This window comes from Leptodactylus fuscus, chromosome 4, assembly GCF_031893055.1.
Source record: "Leptodactylus fuscus isolate aLepFus1 chromosome 4, aLepFus1.hap2, whole genome shotgun sequence".
Lineage (NCBI taxonomy): Eukaryota > Metazoa > Chordata > Amphibia > Anura > Leptodactylidae > Leptodactylus > Leptodactylus fuscus.
Window position 1 is genome coordinate 220,624,070 of NC_134268.1, and position 24,779 is coordinate 220,648,848.

At 46.0% G+C, this 24,779-nt stretch overlaps 2 protein-coding genes across 5 annotated transcripts in view; one reads left to right on the forward strand and one right to left on the reverse strand.

The window, feature by feature from the left end:
- Positions 1–1,807, reverse strand: part of NKTR (natural killer cell triggering receptor) — a 33,823-nt gene extending 32,016 nt beyond the window's left edge. The window contains exon 1 of the mRNA XM_075271831.1: positions 1,741–1,807. The gene's annotated coding sequence lies outside the window, so the exon portion shown is untranslated. The remainder of the gene's footprint in view (positions 1–1,740) is intronic.
- A 10,046-nt stretch (positions 1,808–11,853) lies between these two features.
- SEC22C (SEC22 homolog C, vesicle trafficking protein) overlaps positions 11,854–24,779 on the forward strand; it is a 34,161-nt gene continuing 21,235 nt past the window's right edge. Inside the window, exons 1-8 of one of the 4 annotated variants that reach the window (XM_075269915.1) lie at positions 11,854–11,937; positions 14,986–15,107; positions 17,442–17,653; positions 17,734–17,897; positions 19,691–19,846; positions 20,889–21,007; positions 21,304–21,369; positions 21,841–22,433. In XM_075269915.1, the coding sequence (XP_075126016.1) occupies positions 17,478–17,653; positions 17,734–17,897; positions 19,691–19,846; positions 20,889–21,007; positions 21,304–21,369; positions 21,841–22,041 (882 nt within the window). In that variant the 5' untranslated portion in view covers positions 11,854–11,937; positions 14,986–15,107; positions 17,442–17,477 and the 3' untranslated portion in view covers positions 22,042–22,433. Of the gene's footprint in view, positions 11,938–12,917; positions 13,015–14,985; positions 15,108–17,441; positions 17,654–17,733; positions 17,898–19,690; positions 19,847–20,888; positions 21,008–21,303; positions 21,370–21,840; positions 22,434–24,779 lie in introns of those variants that run through there. The other 3 variants (XM_075269913.1, XM_075269916.1, XM_075269917.1) reach the window with 3 other exon arrangements.

The following is a 24,779-nucleotide window of genomic DNA, read 5'->3' on the forward strand; positions in this document are numbered from 1 at the left end:
AGGGATTATAGGACTGTACAGAGTATATAGGGAGGATATCAGGGATTATAGGACTGTACAGGGTATATAGGGAGGATATCAGGGATTATAGGACTGTACAGGGTATATAGGGAGGATATCAGGGATTATAGGACTGTACAGGGTATATAGGGAGGATATCAGGGATTATAGGACTGTACAGGGTATATAGGGAGGATATCAGGGATTATAGGACTGTACAGGGTATATAGGGAGGATATCCGGGATTATAGGACTGTACAGGGTATATAGGGAGGATATCAGGGATTATAGGACTGTACAGGGTATATAGGGAGGATATCAGGGATTATAGGACTGTACAGGGTATATAGGGAGGATATCAGGGATTATAGGACTGTACAGGGTATATAGGGAGGATATCAGGGATTATAGGACTGTACAGGGTATATAGGGAGGATATCAGGGATTATAGGACTGTACAGGGTATATAGGGAGGATATCAAGGATTATAGGACTGTACTGTGTATATAGGGAGGATATCAGGGATTATAATACTATATAGTGTATACAGGGAGGATATCAGGGATTATAGGACTGTACAGGGTATATAGGGAGGATATCAGGGATTATAGGACTGTACTGTGTATATAGGGAGGATATCAGGGATTATAGGACTGTACAGGGTATATAGGGAGGATATCAGGGATTATAATACTATATAGCGTATACAGGGAGGATATCAGGGATTATAGGACTGTACAGGGTATATAGGGAAGATATCAGGGATTATAGGGCTGTACTGTGTATATAGGGAGGATATCAGGGATTATAGGACTGTACAGGGTATATAGGGAGGATATCACGGATTATAGGACTGTGCAGTGTATATAGGGAGGATATCAGGGATTATAGGACTGTGCAGTGTATATAGGGAGGATATCAGGGATTATAGGACTGTATAGGGTATATAGGGAGGATATCAGGGATTATAGAACTGTACAGAGTATATAGGGAGGATATCAGGGATTATAGGACTGTGCAGTGTACATAGGGAGGATATCAGGGATTATAGGACTGTATAGGGTATATAGGGAGGATATCAGGGATTATAGGACTGTACAGAGTATATAGGGAGGATATCAGGGATTATAGGACTGTACAGGGTATATAGGGAGGATATCAGGGATTATAGGACTGTACAGTGTATATAGGGAGGATATCAGGGATTATAGGACTGTGCAGGGTATATAGGGAGGATATCAGGGATTATAGGACTGTACTGTGTATATAGGGAGGATATCAGGGATTATAGGACTGTATAGGGTATATAGGGAGGATATCAGGGATTATAGGACTGTACAGTGTATACAGGGAGGATATCAGGGATTATAGGACTGTGCAGTGTATACAGGGAGGATATCAGGGATTATAGGACTGTGCAGTGTATACAGGGAGGATATGAGGGATTATAGGACTGTGCAGTGTATACAGGGAGGATATGAGGGATTATAGGACTGTGCAGTGTATACAGGGAGGATATCAGGGATTATAGGACTGTGCAGTGTATACAGGGAGGATATGAGGGATTATAGGACTGTGCAGTGTATATACAGGCAGCCTATGAGGGATTAGTGGAATGTATACTGTATACACGGAGTGTACGATGGTGTGAGAGGGATTACAGGACTGTGTGTTGTATACACAGAGGTTCCGGAGTATACAGTGTGCTGTGACGTAGTCAGCCCCCGTCGCTATATTTACCCCGCAGCTTTTCATTCACCGTCCGTTCTTCCTCCTTCCCGACGTCCTATCTCCGCAGAGGGGGCGGAGCCTGTGGGGGCCTCAGCCGCGCGGGCCTGTGGGGTAGACTGGTGGGAGGGGCTGCCCTTGTTAATGCCTGTCCGGATCACTGCGCTGTCTGGTGTCCCTGCTGGGCTGAGGGGTGGATGGAGCCTGGTGATGGCGCTGTGTGGGGAGGGCTGTATTTGGTATTTCATGGCCCCCTGATCTATATGTTTAGCCCAGAGCCGCCCCATTCACCGCTCCAAACATCCGGACACAATGGCAGCCGGCCGTGTATGTGCAGTGACCCAACATGTTATACAGTGCCCTCCTTACTGCCCCCACATAGTATAATGCCCTCCTTACTGCCCCCACACAGTATAATGCCCTCCTTACTGCCCCCACACAGTATAATGCCCTCCTTACTGCCCCCACATAGTATAATGCCCTCCTTACTGCCCCCACATAGTATAATGCCCTCCTTACTGCCCCCACACAGTATAATGCCCTCCTTACTGCCCCCACATAGTATAATGCCCTCCTTACTGCCCCCACACAGTATAATGCCCTCCTTACTGCCCCCACACAGTATAATGCCCTCCTTACTGCCCCCACACAGTATAATGCCCTCCTTACTGCCCCCACATAGTATAATGCCCTCCTTACTGCCCCCACACAGTATAATGCCCTCCTTACTGCCCCCACATAGTATAATGCCCTCCTTACTGCCCCCACATAGTATAATGCCCTCCTTACTGCCCCCACATAGTATAATGCCCTCCTTACTGCCCCCACATAGTATAATGCCCTCCTTACTGCCCCCACATAGTATAATGCCCTCCTTACTGCCCCCACATAGTATAATGCCCACATTTACTGCACCCACATAGTATAATGCCCTCCTTACTGCCCCCACATAGTATAATGCCCTCCTTACTGCCCCCCCATAGTATAATGTCCTCCTTACTGCCCCCACACAGTATAATGCCCTCCTTACTGCCCCCACATAGTATAATGCCCTCCTTACTGCCCCCACACAGTATAATGCCCTCCTTACTGCCCCCACACAGTATAATGCCCTCCTTACTGCCCCCACATAGTATAATGTCCTCCTTACTGCCTCCACACAGTATAATGCCCTCCTTACTGCCCCCACATAGTATAATGCTCTCCTTACTGCCCCCACATAGTATAATGTCCTCCTTACTGCCCCCACACAGTATAATGCCCTCCTTACTGCCCCCACATAGTATAATGCTCTCCTTACTGCCCCCACACAGTATAATGCCCTCCTTACTGCCCCCACATAGTATAATGCCCTCCTTACTGCCCCCACACAGTATAATGCCCTCCTTACTGCCCCCACATAGTATAATGCCCTCCTTACTGCCCCCACACAGTATAATGCCCTCCTTACTGCCCCCACATAGTATAATGCCCTCCTTACTGCCCCCACACAGTATAATGCCCTCCTTACTGCCCCCACATAGTATAATGTCCTCCTTACTGCCCCCACACAGTATAATGCCCTCCTTACTGCCCCCACACAGTATAATGCCCTCCTTACTGCCCCCACATAGTATAATGCCCTCCTTACTGCCCCCACACAGTATAATGCCCTCCTTACTGCCCCCACATAGTATAATGCCCACATTTACTGCACCCACATAGTATAATGCTCTCCTTACTGCCCCCACATAGTATAATGTCCTCCTTACTGCCCCCACATAGTATAATGCCCTCCTTACTGCCCCCACACAGTATAATGCCCTCCTTACTGCCCCCACATAGTATAATGCCCTCCTTACTGCCCCCACATAGTATAATGCCCACATTTACTGCCCCCACACAGTATAATGTCCTCCTTACTGCCCCCACATAGTATAATGTCCTCCTTACTGCTCCCACGTAGTATAATGCTCTCTTTACTGTCCTTCACATAGTATAACACCCAGTTTGTTTTGCCCCATACTGCATATTGCCCCCTTGTGACCCCTCACTGTATATTTCCTCCTTTACTGACCCTCATACTGTATACTGCCCCCTTTGTATCCCCCAGATTGTATATTGCTCACTTTTTGGCCTCCACACTAGTTTGTCCCCTGCTTTGAACCCTGCACTTTATACTTTATAGGCCCCCGCATTGGCTATTGTCCCCTTTTTTGCCCCCATACAGTGTACTGCCCCCCTTACTGTCCGTTATTTACTATTTGGCCACCACATTGTATATTGCCCCCTTTTTTTGCCCCCATACAGTATACTGCCCTTTTTGTTCCCTGACACCTGACAATGTCCAGTTGGTACAGACAGTATAAAACTGGCACAACCCTAAAGACAAGGGGAACAATGACAGGAGGAATAATAGAGGACAGTGCAATGTAATGTTACAGGAGGAGTAGATGTAATCATATATTCGGTATTTCCTGCACCAGGCCAGGAGAGGTGACGGCTCCCCCTTAGGCCCGATCCACAAGGACATGTCCACAGTTGATTCTACGTCGCAGAAATTTCAGACAAACTGAGTGATGAGCGAACTATACTGGCTGCCTTTCAGGATACTAGGAAAGTGACGTGGCCCGAATGGACAGTATAGTGACAGCCATTTGGGTTATCACCCAGCTTTTCCAAGAATTTAAATGGATTTTACCAAGTTACGACAAACATGGCGGCTTTCTCCCAGAAACAGCGCCACAACATAGGTTGTGTCTGGTATTGCAGCTCAGGTCTTTACACGCTGTAATACCAGACACAACCTATGGACAGGTGTGGCGCTGTTTGTCTCAATCCATCGACTGGGTGACTAAAGCAGGATTTAGAGTTTCTGTTTTTTGTTTATCACCCGTACACTTCTGGCACGTTCCTCTTCTGACGTTCCTGGCACCGTTCCAGCTCCTGTAATTACAGGTATTGTAGGTCGTTTTGGTCCGGGACACGACTTTCTGGCAAAACTTCTGAGAACTTCTGAGTCTCCAGACCAGGATGTGTGTGACTATGGAGCCTCGTGTATCCGGGATCTCGCCACTGTGTACACATCCGTATACCGCTCATCTGCCCATCATACACCTGACTCCATCTCCTGCCAGGAGGAGCAGTGTGAGCATCCGACCCCGTGCCAATAGGGTGGCCATGTACAAAATACAGCGTAGTGACAGCCAGACCCCACTAAAGCCACAGCAGATATTCGTGGGCTGTCAGGGTGCCGATCAGGACTCCAGGAAAGATGGATGACAATTCCCTTGAGCGCTGTAGTGGAAAGCTGGGCTCTACAATGGCAGCCATGATTGTTTCCACACAGCTTTCCCAATCAACAACTTGCTATTCCATGCCATGGGAAAGCTGGATAATAATCCCTTAGAGAGAGGTGATGGTGTAAAATCCAGCTTTCTCTGACTCCTGAAGAGGTAATGTGCTCTTATTGGAATGAATTGACATTCAGGGTTCTTGAAAAGTTGGATAACAAACTGTTGTCCTAGCATGGAAAAAATGTGTCTGAAGGGTAAAAATGAGAATAACTACAAAGCGAAACCGCGACAATGTGTGTAATATAGTGACGGGATGTACGGTGCAGCACTGTTATGTGTGAACACTGCCTGACGCTGAAGCCCCATGTTGTATCTATCTATCTATCTATCTATCTATCTATCTATCTATCTATCATCTATCTATCTATCTATCTATCTATCTATCTCCTATCTATCTATCTATCTATCTATCTCCTATCTATCTATCTATCTATCTATCTATCTATCTATCTATCTATCTATCTCCTATCTATCTATCTATCTATCTATCTATCTATCTATCATCTATCTATCTCCTATCTATCTATCTATCTATCTATCTATCTATCTATCTATCTATCTATCTATCTATCTCCTATCTATCTATCTCCTATCTATCTATCTCCTATCTATCTATCTATCTCCTATCTATCTATCATCTATCTATCTATCTATCTATCTATCTCCTATCTATCTATCTCCTATCTATCTCCTATCTATCTATCTCCTATCTATCTATCTCCTATCTATCTATCTATCTATCTATCTATCTCCTATCTATCTATCTATCTCCTATCTATCTATCTCCTATCTATCTATCTATCTATCTATCTATCTATCTATCTCCTATCTATCTCCTATCTATCTATCTATCTATCTATCTATCTATGTATCTATCTATCTATCTATCTATCTATCTATCTATCTCCTATCTATCTATCTATCTATCTATCTATCTATCTATCTATCTCCTATCTATCTATCTATCTATCTCCTATCTATCTATCTCCTATCTATCTCCTATCTATCTATCTCCTATCTATCTATCTCCTATCTATCTATCTATCTATCTATCTATCATCTATCTATCTCCTATCTATCTATCTATCTATCTATCTATCTCTCTATCTATCTATCTATCTATCTCCTATCTATCTATCTATCTATCTATCTATCTCCTATCTATCTATCTATCTATCTATCTCTCTATCTATCTATCTATCTATCTCCTATCTATCTATCTATCTATCTATCTATCTATCTCCTATCTATCTCCTATCTATCTATCTATCTATCTATCTATCTATCTATCTATCTCCTATCTATCTATCTATCTATCTATCTATCTATCTATCTATATATCTATCTATCCATCTATCATATCTACAGTGTTGGCCAAAAGTATTGGCACCCGTGCAATTCTGTCAGAAAATATTCATTTTCTTCCAGAAAATGATTGCAATCACAAATAACACAGGTCAACAGCATTTTTGGGGCCAAAGATATTTCAACGAATTTAGGGTAACTTTGGGGTGCTGATTCTGAATATGTCATCAGTTTTGCCAGATTGGCTCAAGTTTTTGAGATTTTTCGTAAAATGTGTAAAAAAAAAAGACGTAATTTGCTACACGCGCATTAACTTTATTGATATTGTCATGAATACAATAAATTTAACAAAGTAAATGTTGATTTTAGTTTATTTTAACTAGTTTTAGAAAGTAATCTTCAAAAATGAACAAGACATGAAAGATAGGAGACATTTAATCGCTGGAAAAGCGCTTTTTATATGATTTTCTTCTATGTGAGCTATTCGGGCAGTCACGCTGTAGATTCCAGCAGTAATCAGCCATCATATGTCTGTCCCATCTGCCTTGGTACCTTTCCTCCATCACCATAATATCCTGATGAAATCTCTCCCCTTGTTCTTCGCTAAAATCTCCAAGGTTTTCTGGAAATCTGTCCAAGTGACTGTGAAGATAATGCAATTTAAATTATAATTTGTCTTCAATGGAAAACCACAAAAAGAATTGTCAAAAAGCCAAATTGGATATAATTCCACAGCAAACATAAAAAAAGGGGGTGGACAAAAGTATTGGCACTGTTTGAAAAATCATGTGATGCTTCTGTAATTTGTGTAATTAACAGCACCTGTTACTTACCTGAGGCACCTAACAGGTGGTGGCAATAACTAAATCACACTTGCAGCCAGTTGAAATAGATTAAAGTTGACTCCACCTCTGTCCTGTGTCCTTGTGTGACCACATTGAGCATGGAGAAAAGAAAGAAGACCAAAGAACTGTCTGAGGACTGGAGAAGCAAAATTGTGAGGAAGCATGAGCAATCTCAAGGCTACAAGTCCATCTCCAAAGCCCTGAATGTTCCTGTGTCTACTGTGCGCCGTGTCATCAAGAAGTGTAAAGCCCATGGCCCTGTGGCTAACCTCCCGAGATGTGGACGCAAAAGAAACATTGACGAGAGATTTCACCGCCAGATTGTGCGGATGGCGGATAAAGAACCTCGAGTAACATCCAAACAAGTCCAAGCTGCCCTGCAGTCCGAGGGTACAACAGTGTCACCCCGTACTATCCAGTGTCAGCGTCTGAATGAGAAGGGACTGTATGGTAGGAGACCCAGGAAGACCCCACTTCTTACCCAGAGACAGAATCCAGGCTGGAGTTTGCCAAAACTTACCTGAGAAAGCCAAAACCGTTCTGGAAGAATGTTCTCTGGTCAGAGGAGACAAAAGTAGGAGAAGGCCTCAACATAGAGATTACAGGGAAAAAAGAGAAGAAGACGCCCCCTACAGTCAGACATGGCGGAGGTCCCTGATGGTTTGGGGTCTCTTTGCTGCCTCTGGCACTGGACTGCTTGACCGTGTGCATGGCATTATGGAGTCTGAAGACGACCAACACATTGTGCAGCATCATGTAGGGCCCAGTGTGAGAAAGCCGGGTCTCCCTCAGAGGTCAGGGCTCTTCCAGCAGGACAAGGACCCAAAACACACTTCAGGTCAGCACTAGAAAATGGTGGTGAGAGAAAGCCCTGGAGACTTGTAAAGTGGCAGCAATGAGTCCAGCCCTGAATCCCATAGAACACCTGTGGGGGAGGGGGAGAGATCTCTTGGTGGCAGTTTGGAGAAGGCCCCCTTCACATCTCAGGGGGGACCGGGAGCAGGAGCCAAAGAAGAAGAAGGGTCTAAGATTCCAGCAGAGCCTTGTAAGAAACTCATTGCTGGTTAGCGGAAGCGGTTGTGCGCAGTTATTGTGTCTAAAGGTTGTGCTACCAAGTATTAGGCTGAGGGCGCCAATACTTCTGTCCGCACCAGTTCTGGAGTTTTCTGTAAAATGATCAATGATGTGACTTTTTTTCATTCTCTTTTGTGTTTTTTTCATTGCAAGCAAAATAAATGAAGATATTACCAAAGAGTCTGTGCTTGTAATCATTATCTGGGGGACACCGAGGATTATCTGACGGGACTGAGGGGGGGGGGGGGCAATACTTTTGGTCAACACTCTATCTATCTCTTATCTATCTATCTATCTCCTATCTATCATCTATCTATCTCCTATCTATCATCTATCTATCTCCTATCTATCTATCTATCTATCTATCTATCTATCTATCTCCTATCTATCTATCTATCTATCTATCTATCTATCTCCTATCTATCTATCTATCTATCTATCTATCTATCTATCTATCTCCTATCTATCTATCTATCTCCTATCTATCTATCTATCTCCTATCTATCTATCTATCTATCTCCTATCTATCTATCTATCTATCTATCTATCTATCTATCTATCTGTCTATCTCCTATCTATCTATCTATCTATCTATCTATCTATCTATCTCCTATCTATCTATCTATCTATCTATCTGTCTATCTCCTATCTATCTATCTATCTATCTATCTATCTATCTATCTATCTATCTCCTATCTATCTATCTATCTATCTATCTATCTATCTCCTATCTATCTCCTATCTATCTATCTATCTATCATCTATCTATCTATCTATCTCCTATCTATCTATCTATCTATCTATCTATCTATCTATCTATCTATCTATCTATCTCCTATCTATCTATCTATCTATCTATCTATCTATCTCCTATCTATCTATCTATCTATCTATCTCCTATCTATCTATCTATCATCTATCTATCTATCTATCTATCCATCCATCCATCCCATATCTAAAAAATAAAAATAGGCATCTCCAATTGAAAGTGAATAAAGGATTTCTTATTAGTTTTTGTTCACACTGACCCTCTTTCTGCGTTATATGGTCTTTGGCTCCTACTTTACTTTAGTATTTTGTGCCGCTCTCTTTTTCTATCTATCTTTGACAATCACTGAAGTGAGTGCAGGAATGTGAATCTGCCCCAGCAGTGGAAGGGTTACCTCCGCCATGGTGCCCGAGTGTCACATTCCTAAGTAAAGTGCAGGTGCCGGCAGCAGACTAGAGGGCGCCGTTAGTCCTGGTGTATACTGAGATGTTTGGAGACACCTTATAGCGGCATTATTACATTATAGCACCTGTATGTGTATGATGCCACACCCGGAACCGCCGTCTACCCCCGTCCTGCTGATAGGTCACTATTAGATTCCATTCAGCAGAATGTGGCCGCGTACAACAGTCCATAATCTGCAGACTCCAGATCTACTTTGTATTTACAGGAGTGAATAGAGATGAGTGAACAGTAAAATATTCGATGTTCGTTATCCGTTACGAATATCATCTCAATATTCGACTATTCGAACGACTATCAAACCCCATTATAGTCTATGGGAGAAAATGCTCGTTTCAGGGGATCCCACCATTCGTCTCAGAAGGGTCACCAAGTCCACTATGACACCCCAGGAAATGATGCCAACACCTCTGCAATGCAACTGGGACAGCAGGGGGAGCATGTCTGGGGGCATCTAACACACCAAAGACCCTCTATTACCCCAACATCACAGCCTAACAACTACACACTCACTACAACCTCTATCACAGTGGGAAAATACCTGGAAACCTTCTTTACTCCCCAAATGGATGGACACAAACCCCAATTTAAGCTCAACAAACAGTAACAACCACCCCTTTAAATCATGACAACCACAGATGGAATAGGCAATGGGAAATCCTTCAGTCCCCCCCTGACCTGTCATTGTGGATGTGTGTGATGTGGTGAGACCTTCCAAAATTCACTTTTATGGCCCTTAACGTGAGCCTGGATGAATGTAGTTGAGGCTGGGACCGGGTCGGGTCGCAAACTGTGGTGGCCTGCTTTGTCCCCCCGCCCAATATTCCTGGCAGGAGTGCTGAAACACCACCCTCCTCCTCCGCCGCCATTGAATCGACCCCAGCTACTGGTGTGGGGAGACATCAGCAGGCCGCGCTGAAGCTCATCAGCTTGGGGGACAGACAGCACACAGCCTCCGAGGTCAGGGATGCCATCCTGGATGAGATGAGTTGAAATCGGGACATGCCGACCGGGACCGTTTTGTTAGGTCCGGGCCGCGCCGTGGGGCCCCGCTGGCTCGCCCGGCCCTGGATCCGCCCCTGCTATATGAAGTAGTCACTGCTGTGGATTGCTGCTGTGTTTCAGGCCCCCCCCAAATTCAAGGCTCTTTCCAGCGATATGAACTTGTAATTGCTGTGCATTCCGGCTATTCTGTGTGCGGACAGCCAACAATGACAGCTGTTTCTCTGCTATGTATGAACTTGTATCTGTTGTGTGTCCCTGTTTTCTACCGTCCGGGGAAAGCTGGACTGATGTCCCTACAGTGTATAGCTCTGAGAAGAGCTGTTGGTTTTCTTCTTTAGTTCTTCCCTGCGTATCTGAAGCTAATCACTATCTAGCCCTCATCTGCTCAGGGACCTGAAAGACGGAAGCCCTGTCCGCTTATAAAGTGGCTGCATGTGGAAACCTACAGACTACAGTGGGGTCCGCCCGGTGTCCGGCTTTTTTATACTGAAACCAATGGAGAGAAAAGTTCTCCTTCCAGGATTTTTCTCCCCGCTGATTTTAAGCAGAATCTGGGACGGAGTCTCCTATAGAAACTTGAATGCAGGTGTGAACCTAGACCTAGAGTAACCTGGATCAGTCTGGAGTCCTCATAGCTCAAAGATCACTGTCTAGGCCGAACACAACTGTTACAATGTATTACTGCAGGTAACTCGTATCAGTCTGGAGTCCACGTGACTCACCCATCACTGTCCAGACTGGATACATTATAGATATATAGATTATAGGGCACATATGGAATACAGGGGACATATAGAATACAGAGGACATACAGAATACAGGGGACATATAGAATATAAGAGACATACAGAATACAGGGGACATATAGAATAGAGGGCACGTATAGAATACAGGGGATATATAGAATGCAGGTGACGTCATTTTGGCTGCAGAGTGAACACCGTAAAAATGAATATACATTTATTTAACATGTAAAATTCTGAAACTGTAACAAAGCTGCGTGAATTTTTCATGTGCAGTTTTAGCTGTGCATGAATGCTCTATGTGAACGTCGTCTTAGGCAGCAGTGCAGGCAGTGGCCATTGTCTTCTCCGCTTTGGTCCTGGTCATGCTGTCTGGTACAAGCCTCCTCCAGTATGTGGCCACAGCTGCCTCGCACCTCCTGCGTTATATCAGGACCGCGGACTCTACCCTCTAGGTAAACTTTACACTGTGTGATAGAAGGTTGCCCGCCCGGGGTGTTCACTATGACCTCATACTGGATTTTGTCCTCAGTCTGGATCCGGGGAAGCCGACACTGTGTCTGTTGTGTCTGGAGGCCGTAGGACTCATAAACTATCCCAACCAGCTGAGAGGAGAGAGGGCCCCCGAATCTGCAGCCCACTACACGACCGCTCCGGGTACATGATCCCAGGTACAGTGCTGACAGGGGAATACAATCTATTACTATCTGTTATCAGCCATGTCAGGAGAGGAGAGGCCGACTGTAGGACAGGAGAATACAATCTATTACTATCTGTTATCAGCCATGTCAGGAGAGGAGAGGCCGACTGTAGGACAGGAGAATACAATCTATTACTATCTGTTATCAGCCATGTCAGGAGAGGAGAGGCCGACTGTAGGACAGGAGAATACAATCTATTACTATCTGTTATCAGCCATGTCAGGAGAGGCCGACTGTAGGACAGGGGAATACAATCTATTACTATCTGTTATCAGCCATGTCAGGAGAGGAGAGGCCGACTGTAGGACAGGGGAATACAATCTATTACTATCTGTTATCAGCCATGTCAGGAGAGGCCGACTGTAGGACAGGGGAATACAATCTATTACTATCTGTTATCAGCCATGTCAGGAGAGGAGAGGACGACTGTAGGACAGGAGAATACAATCTATTACTATCTGTTATCAGCCATGTCAGGAGAGGAGAGGCCGACTGTAGGACAGGGGAATACAATCTATTACTATCTGTTATCAGCCATGTCAGGAGGGGAGAGGCCGACTGTAGGACAGGGGAATACAATCTATTACTATCTGTTATCAGCCATGTCAGGAGAGGAGAGGCCGACTGTAGGACAGGGGAATACAATCTATTACTATCTGTTATCAGCCATGTCAGGAGGGGAGAGGCTGACTGTAGGACAGGAGAATACAATCTATTACTATCTGTTATCAGCCATGTCAGGAGAGGAGAGGCCGACTGTAGGACAGGAGAATTTTGTTCCCTGGTATCAGACACTATGTCCTCAGTTCTCTGTGTGAAGAATACCTTAGTAATATTGGGGCTCTGACATCTTATTGATGCTTCCTATATTAGACTGTTTCAGCTCATTATGTCTCCCTTTTAAGAAGAGAAGGCTGTGTGGCCGCTTTAAGAGCGGACCTGCCTGTGTGCGCATGCTCAGTGAGTGCAGTGTCCGGGCCCGGGGTATTGGTGATTCGGCTGCACAGCTGTCACACCTGGAGCGTCCTGTAACCCCTGTACTGACAGGTAGGGGGAGCTCTAGTGACGTCACACTGCTACTCCTGCTCTATATATTGTATATAGATCAGTGCTGTGTGTGTACATTGTGTCTATAGATCAGTGCTGTGTGTGTATACTCTGCATATATATCAATCTTTTGTGTATACATTGGGGCACATGTATTGTAGAGCTGTATACAGCACATATACATATATACCAGGACTGTTGTATAGAGCGCAGGTCACACCTACCGCCCTGGACACAATTACTAGTACAGGTCAGTGCACACAAGTCATGGCCAGCTCACACTTAGCTCCTCCCCTATAGGCAGTGGCCAGGTGATGTCTGCTCTGTCATTGGTTAGTGGGCGTGGTCTATGCAGATTTCCCTACATGCCCTGTGCTCACCTATATACTGTATATATGACATACACAGGGGTGCAGCTAATTGTCATACATGGATCACAGCGGCTGCACGCGCTCGCTCTGATGGTGAATACTTGTGACTGTCACTGACAGCAGGAAATCTCACCATGATGTATAAGAGGAGGGTATTGTGTATATATAAGTGATGTATAAGAGGAGGGCAGACCCCCGGGCGGTGGGCGTGGTCACTATGTATAAGAGGAGGGCAGACCCCCGGGCGGTGGGCGCGGCCACCATGTATAAGAGGAGGGTAGACCCCCGGACAGTGGGCGCGGTCACCATGTACAAGAGGAGGGCAGACCCCCGGGCGGTGGGCGCGGTCACCATGTATAAGAGGAGGGCAGACCCCCGGGCGGTGGGCGCGGCCACTATGTATAAGACTTTGTCATGTGATCACCACAGGCACATATTCCAATGAAATTCATGTTCAGGAGGTGGAAACGGAGCATCACAAATACCAAACCCCCCACCCCCCATCCCATCATTTTTACCTGTTTTCTGGGCACCTCCTCTTCTTGACACCTGCTGAGCGCCAGTGCAGTAGAGCTAACACCCTGACCAGATTAATAAATATGATGGGGTGAAGTGTGTGCAGAAACAGGGGGGGTTGAGTTATTTAGGAAGGTCTGTGAGTGAGAACAGGGGTAGAAGGGATTTAGAGAGGGAGGTGGTGTGAGTCAGCTCTGAGTGAAGCCCAACACATCAAGGTTGTTTTAAGAAAACACTGGAGTAAAGCTGTGTGCATGTGGAGACTAAGTGCCTGCGAGCTTCCATTGGCTGATAAGGGACATGTGACCGTGTGTATGGCAGCTGGAATATGAGTGAAAGACTTGTAGGCTTCTCTTGGCTAATGTTCGTCATTTTTTGAGAATACTGTATCTCAGGAACGGTACGTCCTAAAGGGCTGAGACCCGGTCTAAAACCTTCCTGGACACCTGATGCACCCGTGTGCCAAATTTGATGAGGATCGGTTCAGTCGTGTGGTCGCGCATAAAGAACAGACTAACGTGATTTTTATTTACATAAGAGATATATCACTCAGGGTCAGTGCACACGGAGTTTTTTGGCGCTGATTTTAATGCTGAATCCGCCTCAAAATCAGCCTCCAAAAAAAGCCTCCCAATAGAGTTCTGTACCCATAGGGCCACATGAAGTAGACTTTCCCTTTAATAACCGGCACACCTAGCACCTCGTCTTGTGTTTCCAGCCCTGAGCAGATTGTCCTCTGGTAATTCCTCCCGGTGACGATGAGAGAGGATTATGGGCTGAGGCAGCAGGGGGGGCTACAGGCGGCAGACATGGCTGTAACTAATGGGAGCCTTATATTATAAAGCGCTCTCCGACTAAATACATCAATCACTGGTCACTAGAGGGGCCCCGCGTCCCCCAATACCTGCCCCCTGGAGGTTAAATAGGGCAGTGGACAAGGATGTGCATGTCTGAGTCTATATGGCTGACAAAGTCAGCGGTGCAGCACAATCATGTAAGTGAGGAGACATGGGGGAGGGGAATGAAGACCCCCCAACACTATCTGATTTTTTCTGCAACATTGTAACATTGAACTGTCATTTAGTCCTAGATCCAGACACAGAGGAGAAATCTTGTATCTATATTGTTGGGCCGATCTGTAGACGTCTGGAACCCCCGACAGGAAGACCCCAAGTTCGGACCAGTCCTGTGCCCTGGGCGCTGCAGGTAATAACTACATGTAAATGTACCAGCAGAATAGTGAGCGCAGCTCTGGAGTATAATACAGGATAAGTAATGTAATGTATGTACACAGTGACTGTACCAGCAGAATAGTGAGCGCAGCTCTGGAGTATAATACAGGATAAGTAATGTAATGTATGTACACAGTGACTGTACCAGCAGAATAGTGAGCGCAGCTGTGGAGTATAATACAGGATAAGTAATGTAATGTATGTACACAGTGGCTGTACCAGCAGAATAGTGAGCGCAGCTCTGGAGTATAATACAGGATAAGTAATGTAATGTATGTACACAGTGACTGTACCAGCAGAATAGTGAGCGCAGCTCTGGAGTATAATACAGGATAAGTAATGTAATGTATGTACACAGTGACTGTACCAGCAGAATAGTGAGCACAGCTCTGGAGTATAATACAGGATAAGTAATGTAATGTATGTACACAGTGACTGCACCAGCAGAATAGTGAGCGCAGCTCTGGAGTATAATACAGGATAAGTAATGTAATGTATGTACACAGTGACTGCACCAGCAGAATAGTGAGCGCAGCTCTGGAGTATAATACAGGATAAGTAATGTAATGTATGTACACAGTGACTGCACCAGCAGAATAGTGAGCGCAGCTCTGGAGTATAATACAGGATAAGTAATGTAATGTATGTACACAGTGACTGCACCAGCAGAATAGTGAGCGCAGCTCTGGAGTATAATACAGGATAAGTAATGTAATGTATGTACACAGTGACTGCACCAGCAGAATAGTGAGCACAGCTCTGGAGTATAATACAGGATAAGTAATGTAATGTATGTACACAGTGACTGTACCAGCAGAATAGTGAGCGCAGCTCTGGAGTATAATACAGGATAACTAATGTAATGTATGTACACAGTGACTGTACCAGCAGAGTAGTGAGCGCAGCACTAGAGTATAATACAGGATAAGTAATGTAATGTATGTACACAGTGACTGTACCAGCAGAATAGTGAGCGCAGCTCTGGAGTATAATACAGGATAAGTAATGTAATGTATGTACACAGTGACTGTACCAGCAGAATAGTGAGTGGAGCTCTGGAGTATAATACAGGATAAGTAATGTAATGTATGTACACAGTGACTGTACCAGCAGAATAGTGAGCGCAGCTCTGGAGTATAATACAGGATAAGTAATGTAATGTACTGTATATACACAGTGACTGCACCAGCAGAATAGTGAGCGCAGCTCTGGAGTATAATACAGGATAAGTAATGTAATGTATGTACACAGTGACTGTACCAGCAGAATAGTGAGTGCAGCTCTGGAGTATAATACAGGATAAGTAATGTAATGTATGTACACAGTGACTGCACCAGCAGAATAGTGAGCGCAGCTCTGGAGTATAATACAGGATAAGTAATGTAATGTATGTACTCAGTGACTGTACCAGCAGAATAGTGAGCGCAGCTCTGGAGTATAATACAGGATAAGTAATGTAATGTATGTACATAGTGACTGCACCAGCAGAATAGTGAGCGCAGCTCTGGAGTATAATACAGGATAAGTAATGTAATGTATGTACACAGTGACTGCACCAGCAGAATAGTGAGCGCAGCTCTGGAGTATAATACAGGATAAGTAATGTAATGTATGTACACAGTGACTGTACCAGCAAATTAGTGAGCGCAGCTCTGGAGTATAATACAGGATAAGTAATGTAATGTATGTACATAGTGACTGCACCAGCAGAATAGTGAGCGCAGCTCTGGAGTATAATACAGGATAAGTAATGTAATGTATGTACACAGTGACTGTACCAGCAGAATAGTGAGTGCAGCTCTGGAGTATAATACAGGATAAGTAATGTAATGTATGTACACAGTGACTGCACCAGCAGAATAGTGAGTGCAGCTCTGAAGTATAATACAGGATAAGTAATGTAATGTATGTACACAGTGACTGCACCAGCAGAATAGTGAGCGCAGCTCTGGGGTATAATACAGGATAAGTAATGTAATGTATGTACACAGTGACTGTACCAGCAGAATAGTGAGTGCAGCTCTGAAGTATAATACAGGATAAGTAATGTAATGTATGTACACAGTGACTGCACCAGCAGAATAGTGAGCGCAGCTCTGGAGTATAATACAGGATAAGTAATGTAATGTATGTACACAGTGACTGCACCAGCAGAATAGTGAGCGCAGCTCTGCAGTATAATACAGGATAGTGAGCGCAGCTCTGGAGTATAATACAGGATGTAGCTCAGGATCCCTCTGTAGTTGATATATTCTATATGTGTTCTGTAATATTAGTACTATATACTGTCTTCTTATCCCTTGTGTAGATGCTGACTTCATGTGTCGGACAGCAGTGACTCCCCATGATCCTGTACGCCTGCATTGTGAGGTTGCAGGACGGGCTTCCGCTCTCGGCTTCCACAGATTTCCACCCGAACAAAGAAGTGTTGGAGTGCAAGAGATGGCTGAGGAGGTTGTGTGTGAACCTGTCCCAGCGGCCGGCCCGGGGCACTGCTCGAGTTTGCGACCTCAACATACAGTAAGTCCAGTCCCAGATTATCTCCATTACTTCTCTATACCCCCCTTGTCCTCGCACTGACCTGTTTGCCGTCTCCCCAGTTTCTGCTCCGCAGGTGACATCTCCTCTCTGACTATCTGCTCCAGCACTTACCAGTCTTCCGCGGCGTTCTCCTTCCTGGAGGAACTGATCTGGGAATTCACGTCTTTGTACAATAGCACCGCCATAACCATTGCGTCCAGACCCTACGCCTTTCTGGAGTTTGGTGAGTTCTGGACAGGTGCTGGTCAGTGCACAAAGATACCTAATATCTAGTGGTGGTGGGGTCTGATTGGTGACGGACTAGGAGATATTTGGTGAAAATGTAATTTCCTAAAATATAGGTTGGACTATCAATGAATGTATTTGGAGACTGATTGTACTACTGTATGTGTCCACCAGAGGGGGATGTGTCACTACAGTATTTACAATTCAGAATGCTGAAGCCCAGAAGGTTCCCGGCGACAAATATAAGGAGCGTGATCCTGAAAAGTGATATCTGTAGGACCCTGTGCCCCCCCCCCACTTATAGCATTCAGATCATTCACTTATTACATGATATACAGACCAGACCTCTAAACTAATACAGACCCCAGACCAGATCCCTAAACTAATACAGACCCCAGACCAGATCCCTAAACTAATACAGACCCCAGACCAGATCCCTAAACTAATACAGACCCCAGACCAGACCCCTAAACTAATACACACCCCAGACCAGAGCCCTAATCTAATACAGACCCCAGACCAGACCCCTAAACTAATACAGACCCCAGACCAGACCCCTAAACTAATACAGACCCTAGACCAGACCCCTAAACTAATACAGACCCCAGACCGGACCCCTAAACTAATACAGACCCAGACCCCTAAACTAATACAGACCCCAGACCAGACCCCTAAACTAATACACACCCCAGACCAGAGCCCTAATCTAATACAGACCCCAGACCAGACCCCTAAACTAATACAGACCCTAGACCAGACCCCTAAACTAATACAGACCCCAGACCAGATCTCTAAACTAATACAGACCCCAGACCAGACCCCTAAACTAATACAGACCCCAGACCAGAGCCCTAAACTAATACAGACCCCAGACCAGATCTCTAAACTAATACAGACCCCAGACCAGAGCCCTAAACTAATACAGACCCCAGACCAGACCCCTAAACTAATACAGACCCCAGACCAGACCCCTAAACTAATACAGACCCCAGACCAGACCCCTAAACTAATACAGACCCCAGACCAGACCCCTAAACTAATACAGACCCCAGACCAGACCCCTAATCTAATACAGACCCCAGACCAGACCCCTAAACTAATACAGACCCCAGACCAGACCCCTAAACTAATACAGACCCCAGACCAGACCCCTAAACTAATACAGACCCCAGACCAGACCCCTAAACTAATACAGACCCCAGACCAGAGCCCTAAACTAATACAGACCCCAGACCAGACCCCTAAACTAATACAGACCCCAGACCAGACCCCTAAACTAATACAGACCCCAGACCCCTAAACTAATACAGACCCCAGACCAGACCTCTAAACTAATACAGACCCCAGACCAGACCCCTAAACTAATACAGACCCCAGACCAGACCCCTAAACTAATACAGACCCCAGACCAGACCCCTAAACTAATACAGACCCCAGACCAGACCCCTAAACTAATACAGACCCCAGACCAGACCCCTAAACTAATACAGACCCCAGACCAGACCCCTAAACTAATACAGACCCCAGACCAGACCCCTAAACTAATACAGACCCCAGACCAGACCTCTGAACTAATACAGACCCCAGACCAGACCCCTAAACTAATACAGACCCCAGACCAGAGCCCTAAACTAATAGAGACCCCAGACCAGAGCCCTAAGCTAATTTGAACGGGTGAGTATTAAATCAGGTAATAGTGACCATGGACTATGCAGGAGTCTGGAGAGCTGGGTGTACAGAGGGCGCCGTGTCCTCGCTATCTCAGTCTCCTCCTCTTTGTCTCTGTTCCAGATGGCGTCATACAACGTGTGAAGCACAACTTTAACTACGGTGCCAGCCCGCCGATCCAGCTGGAGTCCAGCACTGCGCCTGTCCCTGTCAAACTGGAGGAGGTAGCCGAGGCCAATGGTATTGCAAATGGGCACGTACCCACACAAGTGAGCCCAGGTAGGAAGGGGTTAACGGAGCCGTCCAGTTATATGTAAATAATAATTAGTCATTTATTAGGGGCTGAGAGCAAATAAGTGAGGATGAAGCTGCGGCTGTCCATGGGCCGGACATGGTCTTACGCGCTGTGTATAGGCCGGACATGATCTTACGTGCTGTGTATAGGCCGGACATGATCTTACGTGCTGTGTATAGGCCGGACATGATCTTACGTGCTGTGTATAGGCCGGACATGATCTTACGTGCTGTGTATAGGCCGGACATGATCTTACGTGCTGTGTATAGGCCGGACATGATCTTACGTGCTGTGTATAGGCCGGACATGATCTTACGTGCTGTGTATAGGCCGGACATGATCTTACGTGCTGTGTATAGGCCGGACATGATCTTACGTGCTGTGTATAGGCCGGACATGATCTTACGTGCTGTGTATAGGCCGGACATGATCTTACGTGCTGTGTATAGGCCGGACATGATCTTACGTGCTGTGTATAGGCCGGACATGATCTTACGTGCTGTGTATAGGCCGGACATGATCTTACGTGCTGTGTATAGGCCGGACATGATCTTACGTGCTGTGTATAGGCCGGACATGATCTTACGTGCTGTGTATAGGCCGGACATGATCTTACGTGCTGTGTATAGGCCGGACATGATCTTACGTGCTGTGTATAGGCCGGACATGATCTTACGTGCTGTGTATAGGCCGGACATGATCTTACGTGCTGTGTATAGGCCGGACATGATCTTACGTGCTGTGTATAGGCCGGACATGATCTTACGTGCTGTGTATAGGCCGGACATGATCTTACGTGCTGTGTATAGGCCGGATATGATCTTACGTGCTGTGTATAGGCCGGACATGGTCTTACGTGCTGTGTATAGGCCGGACATGATCTTACGTGCTGTGTATAGGCCGGACATGATCTTACGTGCTGTGTATAGGCCGGATATGATCTTACGTGCTGTGTATAGTCCGGACATGGTCTTACGTGCTGTGTATAGGCCGGATATGATCTTACATGCTGTTTCTCTCCCCCAGCAGTCAATCACAGGATGAGCCCGGTGAGCGCGCTCGGCGTCCTGTCGCTAACGCTGAACATCATGTGTAGTGCGCTGAGCCTCATCCGAGGCGTCCATCTGGCTGAACACTCGTTCCAGGTAACTGTGATCCTATACTGGGGTGTTGGGAGCTGCAGGAGAGCCCCCTACACATCATATTGTGGCCCCTGAGGGTACGATCTGTGTGGGCCCCGAGGAACCTGCAGCTTGTGCATCTCATATGATACCATAGACCATCCTATACATCTGCTTAGGACCCCAGCAGGTCATCAATGTGAGTCTGGTGGGGATCGGACACCTAGTACCCCCATGATCAGCTGATATTCTCTGAGAGTGACCTGTAGGGGACGCCGTTCACTGCCCCCTCACCTGATACCTTCTTCTTCTCCTTCCAGGATGGATATGACAACGCAGGGAGAGTTCTGGCTTTTCTCGCAGCATTTTCTGCCAGTATATTACAGGTGAGGACTCCGCATTATGGGATGTCGGGGGTCCTTACAGCAGGGGAAGATGATGGGAAGAGTTGTCCACCCTGATGTGTCGCTGGGTGCAGGGAGTAGAAGATCCCGGGTTTATATGAACACTTGTATAATAATAGTTTTGTGTGTTGGATGCTGAGGGTTTGCTACAATTGTATCCAGTGTAAAGAATACTCTATGAGCTCAAGAGCCTGATACAATGTATCAATATAGGTAAAATGTATCGGGATGGGGGGGGGGTATCCTGTAACAAACCCTCTGCACTGAGAAGTATTAGGACTGTAAAGGTATTCACAATATACCAGGACGGTGTCCACACACTGACAGCAAGCAGAGGTCTTGTAATGAGTCTGTACATAAGAAAGTGAAGTGGCTGATAACAGAGAGCACAGCATTGCATTGGACCTTGTTGCAGTATTTGGCTCTTACGCCGCACCTCTCCTCTCCTTGCAGTGTTACCTGTACCTCTTCTACAGTCCGGGCCGCACCCTGAAGGCCTGGGCGCTGCTCCTAGTGGTCGGCCTGTGTAACCTCTACCTGTATGGGCTGCGCAACCTGTGGCAGATCGGCTTCCATGTCTTTGTGGCGTCCCTGTCCGTGGTGCAGATCGTGACTCGGAGGCCTCTGGACAGACACAGCGGCAGCGGGGTGTAAAGACGGGCGAGAGGCGGACGATTATTTATATGAAGATTATTTAATGGCTTTTATACATGAAAGGACAAGAAATCCTTATTGTTAATATATCATTATAAAGTGACCACCAGGGGGCTCTGTCACGTGGCCGCTAGAGGGCTGTGCTCTGTGGCCACTAGAAGGCGCTGTTTTGTGACCACTAGAGATCTCTGTTTTGTGACCACCAGGGGGCTCTGTCACGTGGCCACTAGAGGGCTCTGTTTTGTGGCCACTAGAGGGCTCTGTCTTATATCCACAAGAGGGCTCTGTGTTATATCCACAAGAGGGCTCTGTTTTGTGACCACTAGAGGGCTGTGTTCTGTGGCCAAAAGAAGCCTCCGATGTGTAACCTCTAGAAGGCTCTGATCTGTGACCACTAGAGGGCTGTGCTCTGTGACCACTAGAGGGCTCTGTTTTGTGACCACCAGGGGGCTCTGTTTTGTGACCACTAGAGGGCTCTGTTTTGTGACCACTAGGGGGCTCTGTGCTGTGGCCAAATCTCATATCCAGTAGTCCACAAGACCCCATCCTGCCAGATTATCAGACCTGTACATTATAAATGTTCTTTTTTTTAAATATAAATCTGACATTTTACACGGTGCTGGTGCTGGACTCCTTCATTGTATACCTATACACACCCATATCACATTGCCCAAATACACCCGCCCTATGCCCGGGATAAATATCCTCCTTCCTAGATACATTCGGGCTTTATCTCTCCCTGTGAATATGGCCGCCTGGACATTTTACAGCCTGTACATTTCCCTTCCCTTCTCCATCTGGCCCAGACCATCATGACGACTTCCCCACGACATATCTGTGCACCCCTGCTCCATTCATGTCCATCCCCTGTCTGTGCCCTCACATATGAATCCTGTCCCCTTTCCAGAACTCCCTCCTTGTCTCTATACTAAAGGGTTAATGTTCTCCTTTCTGACAGTGGAAGGCTGTGTATCATAAATCTCCAGACTCCAGGGCACCAGAGGGCAGGGGGAATACATTTCGGATGCGCAGAACAATCTTCCTTCTGATTTCCTTTGATGACTGGTGAAGTATAGTGAGCCCTAGTGTGGTCAGGGTAATGTGAGGGCCCCCCCGGCTATTGGGCCTGGTGCAGCTGTGTCCCCTATAGTTATGCCAGTGCTTATTTCCTCATATGCCATTAGTAAGGGGTTGTCCTATTGCACTGACCCTATGACCTCCTGTAACTCCTCCCATTATCCGCTCTTACACCCCCATATCACAGCTGATGGCACTAGCACACTGCACATTCCTCTGCTGACATCTAGTGGCCAATATACAAACTGCAGGATTTCATCATTTACATTATTTCAGATTGGCATAAAGTAGAAATTGACAATTTTCAAAGAATCTCTCAAATAAATGAATTTTCTCAAAACCCCCCCAAAAAACAACAAAACAAAAAAAGAAACAAAAAAAGCCCCCACCCCAACTATTCACAATCACAGGAGACACATATAGGCCCGAAGCCTGTGCTAGTAGTAATAGCCTGTTGCTGCTAGCACAGGCTTTGGGCCTATATAGTAATATCCCAGAGCACATGACGTCTGGAGCATTACCATATAGGCCCGAAGCCTGCTAGGAGTAACATGAGATCCCGGAGAGGTGAGTAACAGTGTTTATTATGTTCCCTCACCTCCCCTGGGGCTCCAATTATTATACTCGGGGGTCTGAAAGGAGTATAAGAGTATAATAATAGCGGTAGTGGGATCGCGGCCTGGCCCGGGCCTGCTTAGTGCCGCCCTCCATGCCTTATAGTAGAAGGGGAAGGCCCGGGGAGGTAGGTATATAGGCCGATCCATGCTGGGGATACTCCAGCACGTAGCGGCCTATTATAACACACAAAAAAAGTTATTTTACTTACTGACATGAGCACTGCTCCCGCTGCTGCCTCCTCTTCACCAGACAGTAACACGTCGGCATCTCAGCGTAGGGGGCGTGATGACACCACCTGCACTGACATGCAGAGGTCTAAACCAGCGCAGAAGAGCGGCCGCTCTCCTGTGTTAGTGTTTAGGGGAAAAATGTTAAAAAAAAAAATTGTCGCGGCTGCTGCCCCTTCTGGAGCGCCGCCTGAGGCTGTTGCCTCACCTTGCCTCATTAGAGATGCGGGGCTGCCTGGTGAACAAAGACGTGTTGGAGAATGGAAATCTGGCCCTTTAAGAGGCTGAGAGAGGCAGCGCATGGAGTGAGGTGAGGGGACAAATGACTGCACCAGCAGAATAGTGAGCACAGCTCTGGAGTATAATACAGGATAAGTAATGTAATGTATGTACACAGTGACTGCACCAGCAGAATAGTGAGCGCAGCTCTGGAGTATAATACAGGATAAGTAATGTAATGTATGTACACAGTGACTGCACCAGCAGAATAGTGAGCGCAGCTCTGGAGTATAATACAGGATAAGTAATGTAATGTATGTACACAGTGACTGCACCAGCAGAATAGTGAGGGCAGCTCTGGAGTATAATACAGGATAAGTAATGTAATGTATGTACACAGTGGCTGTACCAGCAGAATAGTGAGCGCAGCTCTGGAGTATAATACAGGATAAGTAATGTAATGTATGTAGATAGTGACTGTACCAGCAGAATAGAGAGCGCAGCTCTGGAGTATAATACAGGATAAGTAATGTAATGTATGTACACAGTGACTGTACCAGCAGAATAGTGAGCGCAGCTCTGGAGTATAATACAGGA